At 41.3% G+C, this 13009-nt stretch overlaps 1 protein-coding gene across 2 annotated transcripts in view; it reads left to right on the plus strand.

The window, feature by feature from the left end:
- Positions 1-13009, plus strand: part of WDFY4 (WDFY family member 4) — a 144763-nt gene that overhangs the window by 108327 nt on the left and 23427 nt on the right. For both annotated transcript variants that reach the window (XM_037400317.1, XM_037400318.1), the window contains exons 48-52: positions 4397-4439; positions 5244-5363; positions 5897-6014; positions 6721-6830; positions 12124-12277. In XM_037400317.1, coding sequence (XP_037256214.1) covers positions 4397-4439; positions 5244-5363; positions 5897-6014; positions 6721-6830; positions 12124-12277 — 545 coding nt within the window. The remainder of the gene's footprint in view (positions 1-4396; positions 4440-5243; positions 5364-5896; positions 6015-6720; positions 6831-12123; positions 12278-13009) is intronic.

Below are 13009 nucleotides of genomic sequence, written 5' to 3' on the forward strand. Positions count from 1 at the left end.
ATCTGAAGTGTGCCTGAGTGCAGCATTTCTGCAGCGGAAACGTTATCCGTTTGTATGCTGTAAGCCTGTGGATATACATGGTGCAAACAGTGTTCCTTACAAGAGGGAGATTCCTTTCTCCCTCCATAGCCCCCTCAAGACATCCCACTTCAAGGAGCCCTACTTTAATATTACACAGATTTACAGATTTCATATTGTATTTCTATTCTTTGAGCACAGAGTAAAAATACCCAGAAGGGAGACTGGTACAATCAAAGAGGACACTGTACTTTTATTCTAAATTAATCTAACCTGACACTTTTCTGAGTTTGAGAGACACTTGATTGTTTCACAGGGGAAGCTGACATTACTTTTGATGTCTTCTGTCCTCTTTTTAATAGTAGGATTTGAACCTAGGTTGTGGCTTACCAGGAAGGGTTTTTTTCTTACAATAATTTTGGTAATTGCAAAAATTCTTTCAGAAAAGTGGTTTTAGGACAGCCTTGGCACTCTTTTGCAGACATAAAAGGTCTGGAAGATGGAAGACAAAAAGAAAATGAAAGCAGCTTTGTGAAGTCTAAGAACCCATTGTTTACTGGAATTTTTATATTAATTTCAGTGGGGGCAAAATCTTATCCTTTGAGATTATCTCATCTGCAATGAATCTCCAAATGGGTTGAGATCCACCTGTCTCTAGCAAATGGAGAGTACTGGCTATCACAAGAGTGAGATCATAGTCTGGTGTTAATGGAAGAGGGATTAATGAATCACTTATGTATAGTGTAGCCAAAGGTGGATCATCATTAGTACACATCACGCTTAGATTCTGCCATGGCTAGCACCCTACAAATATCTTATAGATGTAAATCTAGATAGATAGATACATGACTTCACATAACTTCACCCCCTCTTTAAGTTTAGTTATTTACATTTATAAAGCACTTCTGTTTCTTTTTCAAACCAGCCTTTGATTATTTATTTAATTTTAAATGCACTTACTGTGGTTGGATAGCTGCAGTTGATCTGCTTTGAGCTTTTACTGTGCTGGCTAGAGAGGTGTTGGCTGGAGGAATGCTGGTTGATTAATTACCAAGGAGAAGGGAGGAGTAGGCTTGAACTGCCTATAATGCGATTCATGTTCTGAGCCCCTGTGAGTCAACAAGGGTAGAATGCAGAATTCCAGGTCTCTGGGCACTTGCAGGGAGCATCCTGCCTGGTCCCTGGAGACTCAGAAGTATGGCTCTTACAGGGGAGTGACTATGCTTAGCCTTGCTTATTTTCATCATGTGGTGAACTCATCAACGTCTTAGAATTATATAGTGGCTTCCGAAGTAAGCAGAGAGGATTGTTTTGAGCCTTGCAGAGTCCTTATTAGCTGCTTAGGGCTTGTGACACACAGAGCAAGAGTTCCACCAGAAGATCATGGGAGCCACAAGTCAACATATGTTATGTATATTTGCATAACACACACAGACTGGCCCAGTTTAGTCCTGTGTAAAGTATTTTACAATGCTCCCACTTTAAATGTTTGAGGAATAATCGATTGAGCAGGTTTGTACATTGCATAATCCCCTGCTTTCTAACTCAGCCATAAATCCAAAATAAATCTGAGCAGTTTTAGTGAGTGAGTCTGCCTCTGTGGAAAGGGAAGGAACAAACTTGATATCTCTGTGTCAAACACCCTAATCCAAACACACTTCAAATAATTCCGGGAATCCTGATCCTATTCCATCCCTTTGAGATACTCTGAGTTCTCAATGTCTGTCAGAGAATTTACAAAGGCCAGTGGGGTAAAGCTCTCTGCAATCTCCATATAGTGTGAGGGCTGAATTGTAAAGGGTAAGTCATCCTGATATCTGTTGTCTACTTTAGAATTCCTACATTCTTGAGCCTTGTGTGGCTCAAACTGGGGGTGAAACCACCATAACTCTGCTCTAGTCAATGGACTTTCTTCTGACTTATATTGTGTAAATTGGGCCATCATATAAGCTATTCATTTTTTTGGACAAAGAGTGAAGATGCTGTTTTGCCACATTAGGTATGAACTACACCTTTTTGTGTTACCTAGTTTCTATAAACATAGCCTCCTGTTGTTAGATTTCTTGTGCTTAACAGGACAACTAAACAAAGCTTAGGAGTTGCAGACCACATGCCAGAATTGGGTGTCACGTTTGTTCATGGAATAAGTTATTACTTAGGCTGTGCAAAATCCTTCCCTCAAAGACACACTTTTCTTTGAAGATAGTGCCTAAGCAGGGAAAAAAATACTGTGTTGAAAAAACCATAGTGGTTTTCATTTATGTACACTATTAACTGGTCCAGGACTGAATATGCAGTAAAATAATGATACATAATCATGCGAGGTAGTTTACAAGAATTTGCTACTGCAAATTCAATAGAACTGTAATGATCATAGACCATTTTGGCGCTTTATCTAGATATTTGAGGCTGCTTTAAGCCTAGCTTTGTGGGTATTTAATGTGGTCTGATACAGAGCACAAGAGTGCAAAATAGCAGCTAGCTATTGCTGTAGCGGTTTTATAATCTATGGCTGAGCTGCTTTCCTTACACTTCGGGAATGTAGTAGTCCTGTCTCTGAGCTGGCACCTTAGAATTAATTTAAAGGTGTACACTCAAGAGGAAAAACATCTCCTACTACCACTTATATTGTGTCATGTCAGCAACCCTGTTTACTTTGGCAGATCAAAAGTTTCTTTAATTAATATGCTGGTTTTTTGCTGGGATAGAGTTCGTTTTCTTCATAGTAGCTAGTATGGAGCTGTGTTTTGGATTTGTGCTGAAAACACTGTTGGTAACACAGGGATGGTTTTGTGGCTGCTGAGCAGCGCTCACACCGAGCCAAGGCCCTTTCTGCTCCTCACCCACCCCACCAGCGAGGGGCTGGGGGTGCACGAGAAGTCGGGAGGGGACACAGCTGGGACAGCTGCCCCCAGCTGACCAAAGGGATATTCTGTGCCATATGGCGCCATGCTCAGCATATAAACTAGGGGGAAGGAGAAAGGAGAGGGACATTCAGAATGATGGTGTTTGTTTTCCCAAGTAACCGTTACGTGTGACGAAGCCCAGCTTTCCTGGGGGTGGTGGAACACTTGCCTGCTGATCAGAAGTGGTGAATGAATTCCTTGGTTTACTTTGCTTGTGTGTGCGGCTTTTGCTTTACCAATTAAACTCTTTCTGTCTCAACCCATGAATTTTCTTACTTTTGCTTTTCTAATTCTCTCCACTATCCTACTGTGAGGGAGTGAGAAGGCGGTTGTGTGGGACTTAGTTACCAGATGAGGTTAAACCATGACAATCCAGAAGCTGTCACTTGTCTCGGTTTGGTCTCTAGGAATTGACAAGAACAAGTCTATGGCCTTCAGGCGCTGACACACCTTAGAAGGTTCAGCGTAGTTGAAGTGTGACTTTTGTTTGTTCAGAAACTTTCACCCTTCCACGTTTTCAAGTGAATTCCAGTTTAGTATATGCCTTCAGCTGGTTTCTTGAGGGGTTTTTTATTATTATTTAAAGTAAAATGTTGCATTTTGTGAACAAAGAAAGTGGAAAAAATGTATTTACTCTCTTACTTTAAAATACAATTATAAACATGGCAACCCAGTTTTTAAGGACTACATTAGTTTCAAAGTGCTTTGCGCAAAAATATCTTTGATATGGAGACTGAGGCATCTCTGTTTTCAAGCCAGTGTTTTCAGAATGCTTTAGAAAAGCATGAGCCTTTGAGAATAAGGCTTCAGAATAGAAACAGACAGCCTTAATGGTACCTGTCACTAGCACTCTAGCTTTACAATGAGGTGAGACCAGGAGCACAGACTGATTAGCAGTTTGGCTTAGCTTTGAACAGCTGAGGAGGCTGCTGTCCCCAGCTGTCCACCTGCCTCTGCTGCAGGGGCATCTTCTCTGCCTGTGAGCCAGCTTCTGAATTCTTGCAATTTACTATGTGGTGTCACTGCCACAGTGTGCAGTGGTATCTTAAGGCAAACAGAATCCATTCTTAGCACCACCACCCTACTTCATTCTTTTTTCTTTATTAGATATCATACTTTTCTCATACTTCATTCAGGAGCAGACTGGCAAGTAGCTTGGGGAGAGTCAGCATGTCACAGGGAGAGTGACTGACAGTGATAAATTCATCAGCCATCTAATGAAGCTAGGCCATCAGCTGTTCATCAGGTAGAGCCTTCCTTCCTAATGAAAGCAGTAATGAAATTTGTATTGTGCAGCACCAACCTAACTGATGACGCTCTGATTTTGGAATTCTTTGGTCAATGGTGAAACCTCAACATTCTTCTAGTCTTGGTGTTCTCTCATACCTGTGGGATGAGAGCAGGGGCACAGGGAGTACAGATCTTAATTGTACTGAAGCAGGCTATTTCAATAAAATGTTTGTTCCGTACAGGAAGCACTCAGGAGGGGAAAAAACAATGCTCCAGAAGTGGCAGGTAAGCTACATCTTGGCTGCACATGGTTAAGTGAAGAATTTCAGCATCTGCCTGTGTGTCTGCGCACAGGTGTGTGTGTGTACATAAGTACTTCAAGACCTAAGCTGTTCTCTTGTGCTGCTGGAGGTAAGGTTATTGGCAAGAGGAGCAGAGTATTTACATCTGGTTATTACAGAGGTTTTGCTCCTGCTGTGAAACATGTGGTGCTACTGTCTGGCAGATTAAGTGTGACTTTACACATTTTTAAACTGAGACCAAAGAGAGCCAGCCACCTAGCTGAATGACTGTTCACAGATCATCTGGACATCTAAATCAACGCACCTCTCATTTTCCCAGGTGTTTTGCTGAACTGAGAGATGCATTTACTTACCTGCACCCCTGATCTTGGTGACGCAGGACACATTGAAGAAATCTATACCTTCTTGTTTATATACAGCACTTTGTGCAGCCTTTTCTGTACAGGCAGTTGTCCAGGATTTTCAAATATACAGATTCTTTGCATTTGGCACTCTTAAATTGGGAGAAAGCACTCTGTTACGCAAATGCAGCATAAAAGCACTGCTTGAGTATAGACAAATGCAAACAGCCTGTCTGAAGAACCAGATTTAAGACAGATTCTGTTGAACAGAATTTGTTGTACAAGAGATATTGTGCTGATCTGAATGGCAATGGATGATCGATTCCACTATTTATAATTCTTGTCCTGGTAGACCTGGGAACCACAGGGCTTTGCGGGTGTCATTGAAGCATAGTTCTCAGGGGTGGAGTTAGAAGATTTTAATTCTTGTTTCCTTTCCCTGGCAGAAGAGGGAGATCAGCAACTTTGATTACCTCATGTACCTGAACACATTGGCTGGCCGCAGCTACAACGATTACATGCAGTATCCTGTGTTTCCATGGGTCCTTGCTGACTATCACTCTGAGGTCAGTGCTTGCTGTAGCATTCTGTACTTTCTATGATAGCAACCATACAAAGGTTTGTCGAATTACGCCATTGAAGCTGAGGGGCCTAGACCAAGGGTTCAAAATTTGAGATAGTTAATTTGAACAGTACTGATTCTTTAAATATTAACCGTATCTTCAAATCAGTATGGTGAGGATCACATTCTGCCTCAGAAAGATGGATGAACATCTGTTTCATACATACCTACTTAAAGGCAGGCTGCGTTGTCTTGGCAGATAGGCAGGGACAGGCTTCTGTGACCCCTGACAAGGAGGTTTGGACAGAAAAGCCTTGAGAGCAATTTGCAACCTGCAAGGTTCTTTATTTGCGAAGTCTTTATTTCCAAGTCCCATAACCGGTTCTGGAGATGGGTGTTTTAGTACTGAATCTGTGACCCTCTTTGTATAGGTGAAACTTCCAACACAGCCTTGCTGCTATCCAGTGTCATTGAGCGAGTCATGATGTCTAAGACCCAGGGATCTAAAATCTACATCTTTGCTGGTTTTGCTTTCAGACTCTAAACCTTACTAATCCTCATACATTTCGGGACCTGTCAAAGCCCATGGGAGCGCAGACTGCGGAGAGGAAACACAAGTTCATCCAACGCTACAATGAGGTGGAGAAGAGTGAGGGTGAGTGTTTTAGGAGACTAACAAACAGCAGAGGCTTGGGTCCCCTCAGGCCTTTGGGGATGCTGGTGAATCCTTTGGAAATGGCCACGCAAAAAATTTCCAGACCTCAGGCTAAGGGAAGCACTATATGCCAAGGAGATTCTCTCACTTCTGGATACAAACTGGTTCAGGATTCAAAGAGAAATGACTCCTACAGGTACTGCCTTACATGTCTTGTACAGCTGCATTCTGTTGTCTTCCCTTGGCCAGGAAGACACACTACAGCAAAAAGCAATGTCCCCTGAAAAAGACTGCTGTTAGCTAAGCTGTACACATTAGTCTTGTTTGTTAGCTAAGCTGCATGTAGAAGACTGCTGCACAAAGCTTAGCTAACAGGTACTTTAGAAAAGGAAACCGCATGCTGAGGCTGTTGAACTCTGGAGATCAAGACCTTTTTTGGTGCTAATGGGGAAGGGTACAGTCTGGAAAGTTAAAGGCCTTAATCTTCAGAAAATGCAATGTGGAAGGCGAAAAAAAGAACGTACAGAGATGGTAGTAACAGTGCACATTCAATGCAAATATGCAAGGTGTGCTTTTGCTCGCAAATCCTTGAACACATCTGCTTTAAAGACCTGTTTGCTATTTAGTTGTGCTGTGGTAACTGGATGGTATGGCCTTGAAATGGTGATATTTTGCCCTAGAACCTGATTTTGTGTCCAATTTCCAGGAGACCTGTCAGCCCAGTGCCATTACTGTACTCACTATTCATCAGCAATTATAGTGGCATCTTACCTGGTCCGAATGGAACCGTTTACCCAGACCTTCTGTTCTCTGCAGGTAAGGGGGCAGGATAGTTTCCCTCCTACACCTCATTATGGACACTGTAGCACATTATAGTGGCCATGTAATGAGGGGGGATTAATTCTTTTGACATTTTCTGTATACTGTAATTGGACTGTGGACTCACTGAAGGCTCTGTGCTATGTCTGTTGAATTCAATGAAAACATCTTAATGGGAGCGTGATTGATGCCTGATGATCTTGGTTTATTCCTGAGGGAGAAGGATTAGTTTTGGTCCGGTGATACATTTTGTGAGAGCTGAGGCATGTGAACACTTAGACAGTGTTTTACTGCCTGCCTGAGTGTAAGCTTCTTGACTTTGGGGCAGATGAGACTTTCACGGTAGGTATTCTAAGCCCAAGTGCCCATATAGTAATTCAGCTACAGGCAAGCACTTGGAGCTGGCTGTGGTGACATAAAGACTATTCCTGGGCCAGATGAGGGGACACAGGTTCTAGTGGGTGTGAAAGGATAGGGATCATGGGATCAGCTCCCTGAAGGAGTAGTAGGGTGAGACTACATTCAGTGCTCCAGGAGGAGGAATATTATGTTTTAGCTTGTTCTGAACTCGGTGGTGTTTTATGATGCCAGAAGCACCCACCATGGAATCGAATTTCATGGGAACTGTGTGCTTACCTTTCCCAGATGGTCAGCATACAGGGGCACAAAATTCCCTGACTGCCCTATTCAACAGGCAGTTGGTGACACAGAAGCACAGACGCTTGGGCTGTAGCAGACAATTGTTACCCTTATTTTTGTAAATGTGTTGTGTTATAAAAGGGTCTGCCAGGAGGACAGGTCCTCAAAAGTGTATTTCTTCGAGTGTCTCGCTGAAATCTACCTATCCCTATGGAGCATGTGAGGGAGACAGCTAGGCCAGAATATTCCACACTCAGAGACTGCTGTGCATATGGTGAGGGCTCGCCATGCCTCCTGCAGCTTTCCAAGTGCTTTGCTGTTGTGCTGGTCTTTTTTCTTTTTTTTTTTTCTTTTTTTTTTTTTTTAATGAACTAATACAAATAAAGCGCTGTGCTAATTAAGTAATAAGCCCTATGATATCGGCTGTTACCAGCAGTAGCTGATGGGTTAGTGAACCACCTGAGGCAATGGTTACCATTGCACTCTGTGAGCCATATGTTAGCTGCAGTCATGAATGACTGTGGAGCAGTTATTTCTTGTAAACAGCAAAGGCTGCTGTATCTCACTGGCACACTTTTCATGCATAACAAGTTCCCAGTCTGAGTAGTTGCTTTGTGGCTGTGTTTGTGTGTGATTAGCAGGTAACCAGCATTTTTGTGGGGATAGTTCTCTTCAAAGGCTGCTGGGACCTGAAGCACTCGAAATTTTGTCTGGATGTGGATCCACTGAAACTGTTGAATGACTTCAGTTCTCTTTCCTTTGCCCTTATGTTGTTGCATGTTCAGCTGAGCTCATTGCTGTCATTTCCCCCAGCTGACTGGTCCTATAGTGGCTTGGGAATCACTAACTGTGACATGCAGTCAGGCAAGCAGCAGACTTCAGAACTGTGTGATTAAGTCAAAAGCAGGTTAGAAGAGAAGTACTCCCAAACTCAAGACCTTGGAAGGGTGCTGATTTGGGAGCTGTGAAAGCTTCTCAGCATCTTAAAAAGTAGAAAAGCTATGCTTATAACTGCAAACTGCCAGTCTGAATGCATGACAAGGAAATGCAACAACTTGGGTGCACCTCTTGTGAAAAGTTGATGTTGGTGTAACATCCTGTTTCTCAAGTCAAAGAATTGATTTACACCTGACCACAGAAGGAGGCAGTGAGGAAGCATTGCCTCTAGTAGGGGAACTGTACTGGTGTTTACAAAACCTCACTATTTCACATTTTATTTTAGTGTATTGAGAACTGACTCTATAGAAAAGTGTGTATGTGCTTTGCATATTGTACTGGAATGGGTGAAAAACTGGCTCATCAGACAGATGTTGGATGGTACCTTCCACTTCACCTTAGATAAGTACCACCTGGAATTTCTTTCGGGAGTTGGTACCAACACTACAAAAAAGCAGCAAAAGTTTCTGTGTTTAGTGTCTTTTTCGGAAAGGACCCTATGTCCTTAATAATTAGTGAGACTTGCTTTTGTTTCAACTCAGCTTTTATCCCCTTTTATTCTTATCCCACACTGTTGCATTTCAGCAAGCAGGGAGATCTTCTTTCCTGGTGTTTACATCCCAAAGGTACTTACAGAGAATAGGGTTCTTACTCTTCATTGTGTCACTGACTTGAGCAGTTATTTAAGCACTGTCTGCAGGTAGTTTCTTCGTAGCATCTCTGGGCCTGGTAAGTCTTTGTACCTTCATAAGCATCTCTTAGAAGCACTTTGAGGTCTTCGGGTTTAAAGCACCACCAAGGATCAGTGATGCTCAGTTTTATAAACGTGGAGTGTCCTAACTTTTCTCTAGAGATCACTTTGACTAGTTGCTTTGTATATACTCTGCTGAACTGTAGTTTTAAAAAGCATATTTTTCCAGTATTCCTGATGACAGACAGTATAAGGCCTCTACTGAAAGGAAAGAAAATACCGACTTACTGTGTCTAGCTACAGAAAAGCCATCAGTGTTTATGTCAACTTAGAATCTAAAGAAATAAAGCAGTTCTTGATTCTCTTTTTCCATTTCAGTGCAGTTTCTGCATTCATAGAGAGAGAAAACTCATTAATTCTGATATAAATATATGCAAATAAATTTATTAATATAGGAAATGGGAAAATCAGTTATTGCTTCCTTTATAAATAATACAGGCTTAAGTTTTAAAGATATTACTTTTCCCGAAAATGAATTAGACAGCGAGGGAAAAAATCACATTTTTTCGTGGTGGTAATATCTTTAACCAGATTTGTCGCGCTAACAGCATTTCCTATGTATATATTATTTTTATTTAATACAGGTAATCTTTTTATTACAAATCATATTGTTTCTCAGGAGATTACCATCAGCTCTCATAAAAGCTGCAAAAAAAGATGAAAAAGCATCAATCACCACCAGACACAGCATGCTGTGTGCAGATTAAATATACAAAGCCCTTTAATATGCTTCAATGAGATACTTGTTAGCTGTTGATTTATTTATAGTCCTCCTTCTACTCTGTTTTAATTTCAATTTGAATTTGACTCCAAGGGTTCCTGCCTAATAACGATCAAGAACAAGATGACCTTGTGCTTCAGATTAACTCCAGCTAGGCTTACTCATGTGATTAGCCACTTTTTCACTCAGTCCCTTGAGTGGGTATGGGAAGGCTTCACAATTGTCAGTGGTATAAAGGAGGAGGACAAGAAGGTAAAGCAGAACTACGTTGTCATTTAGAGATGAGGCTGGACCAAAAGCTTTGTCAGAATTCACACCAGGGGAAGCAGGGATGGTTTTTTTCCATCTAGAATGTGTTGGCTTTTGGTGGGAGTCTATCTCGAAAGACAAGTGCAGAGATGTGGCTTCAGAACTTAGGGTTTATTGATTTCTGTGTTTTGATAGCTTATCCATGGGGGTAGTTTCTCCCTAAGAAAAGATACAGCAAAAGTTATTTTTTGACTTGCAGTTCCCAGACTTAGCAGAATTTGAAGATCCAAAGGGGTTGCATCATAAGTGTGCAGGTACTTGCAGGGTCAAAAGGGCAGTGGTTCTTATCATCAGAAACCAATGTGGAAACTGCTGCTTTGGATTCATCTGATCCATGGGAGTAGGATTCCATCCTTATAGCATGATTATGCTTAGACATTATCTTCTTATTTAATAGACTGCAAGTCAGAACAGCTGACTGTTTATATGCAGGATGACAGCATTCTCCTCATCTGGCACATGCAACAGTCTACAGGCAGAGAGAAAACTAACCAAAAGCTATCAAGTTTTCCCAAGGGGTCAGCCATAGACAGAATGTGATGGCATCTCATGTTCATTAACAGATTGACTCTTGCACCACCTCTGGGTTTTAGTGTCTTCATTGTGCAATCCTACTGGCTTATTCTTTTTGCCTAGTGAAGCAGCTTTGAGGATTGAATGGTTGAGGATGAGCAATCATTCATACATTTTTACTGCACTGCAGAACTATTTAAAGGTACTTGTTCTATCTCTGACAATATCTCTTGAGCCCTATCAGTGGGATGTAGTGTTATGTCCCATGACATATAATCCAAATTAATTAAGTCCAATGAGAAATACCTATATTAGCCTGGGAGCATGCTGCAGTTGGGCAGCTATACTGCTGCCAGTACCTAAACAAGGTATTGGGAAACAATTTGGTTCTGTCACTTCATACAGTTAGAAAGTCAGCTTTCTTCTGAAGCAACTTGTTCTTTCTGGCAAACTCATTCAGATGATCTCAAAAACCCTGATTTTTGTTTGATTATTTCCATTATTGTAGAAATTTTATGTTAAAATAAATCCTTTCATGCCTAACGTAAGGATCCCTATGTAAAGGTGGACTTGGATTTTCACAGATGCATACAGTATATGAAATCTCATTAGAAAATCCTGTAGGAGATATGGTTCCATTGTAAGGCATATACCCTTGATTCAGTAAGTGATTTATTTTATTCTTTACTTTCTTCTTGAGGGGTTAGCTCAAAATGACATCCTGGGCTACTGAGGCTGCTTTTGTCTAGTGTTTGACTCTTGTGAAACTAAACATGTTCAGATTCTCTCAGGATGTGAGGTAGTTTGTTTCTCCTTCGTTACACATCAATTCAGCTTGGGACCCAGATATTCCTCCTTTCTTCCCCTCTTTATGCTGTTGTTCCTTCCCATAAGGAATGAACAGCCCCTGCAGGCTCCTGCCAGCTGGGCCTTTCCTGTTTGCGTGGAGCTGATGAATGCTATTTCAGTGGTACTGCCCCTTCCCCAAAGGTTTTTCTCAGTAGAATTGTGCATAAGATTGTTCACAACTATTTGGGTCTCAACTGAAGCAAAACCACTGAAGTCCACTGCTTGAAAATCATTTTGGGGTGAAAGGAATTAATTGCTTTCAGAAGGATTAATAGTGGGTATTCTGATATTCTCAAGCTGCCCATGATCATTTCTGCTTGCTTCTTGTGTTATTGCAAGCTACGCCAAGACTCCCAGCTTTAATGGTATTCTCAACCTACATATTTACAAATCAGGACTAAGGCAGCCCCTAATATGAGATCACAGTTAGCAGAGCTGGGACAGATCTTGAGCTATCACCTAATCAAACATGTGATAAGATGATTATTGCAGAATTGGCTAAGATTCTGCATCTACTTTTTATTTAACAAAATATTTGCACTGCAGTTTTTTTGTCTGTCTCCATTTCACAGGGTGGGAATTTTGATGTTGCAGACAGGATGTTTCACAGTGTCAAGAGCACGTGGGAATCAGCATCAAGGGACAACATGAGTGATGTCAGGGAACTCATCCCTGAATTCTTCTACTTGCCAGAGTTCCTGACCAATGCAAATCACTTTGAACTTGGTAAGTTCTAGAAGGGACTTCAGGGCTCCCCTTCGGCTCGTCAGCATAATGACAAGGGAAAAGATCTGGATCATGTGTTGAGAGTTGGTCCCTGGACTATGTGGACTGACCAGGCTCTCTAGTGATGAGAGCTTTTATTAAAATAAGGCTACAAGAATACAAGCTTCTGTTATCTGAATGCTATGAGAAGAACCAAGTTTACAGCTCAGAAGGGACTGTAGTTCCTATTAGTTACTGTGCAAAAGAATTACAAATTTTGTCAGACCAAGGTGGATTTTGATATAAGCAATCTAGATAGTTGCTCTTGAAAATTTGGTCTGCATCATCACATCTATGTGGCTATGAACAATATATTAATTTGACTTTTGCAGATAGATCAATTGTAAAATGGTGTTAGTGAAAGGTGTTTTTTTAAATTTTGTGCAAGATCACAAGGTGATTAAAGTTGTCAAATGTCCTCCCTATAATCTTAAAATGTTCTGCACAAGTCACATGAACTTGATACACTGTCCCTGGCCTCAAGCAGCATCACAATCCCTTCTGAATGTACACTGTCTTTAGACTTTTCTGCATCAGTGATTGAGGGTCAGAGAGAATCCAATAAAAATAGTATTCAGAAATAGTCATGGCAGTCCTGATCCACTTCACTTTACAGGAAATTCACATAATTTGCATAAAATGCAAAGCTGCTTTTTGTAGTGGACACAGGTTGATTAACAATTAAGGCAGCAG

This window comes from Falco rusticolus, chromosome 9 (assembly GCF_015220075.1).
Source record: "Falco rusticolus isolate bFalRus1 chromosome 9, bFalRus1.pri, whole genome shotgun sequence".
NCBI lineage: Eukaryota > Metazoa > Chordata > Aves > Falconiformes > Falconidae > Falco > Falco rusticolus.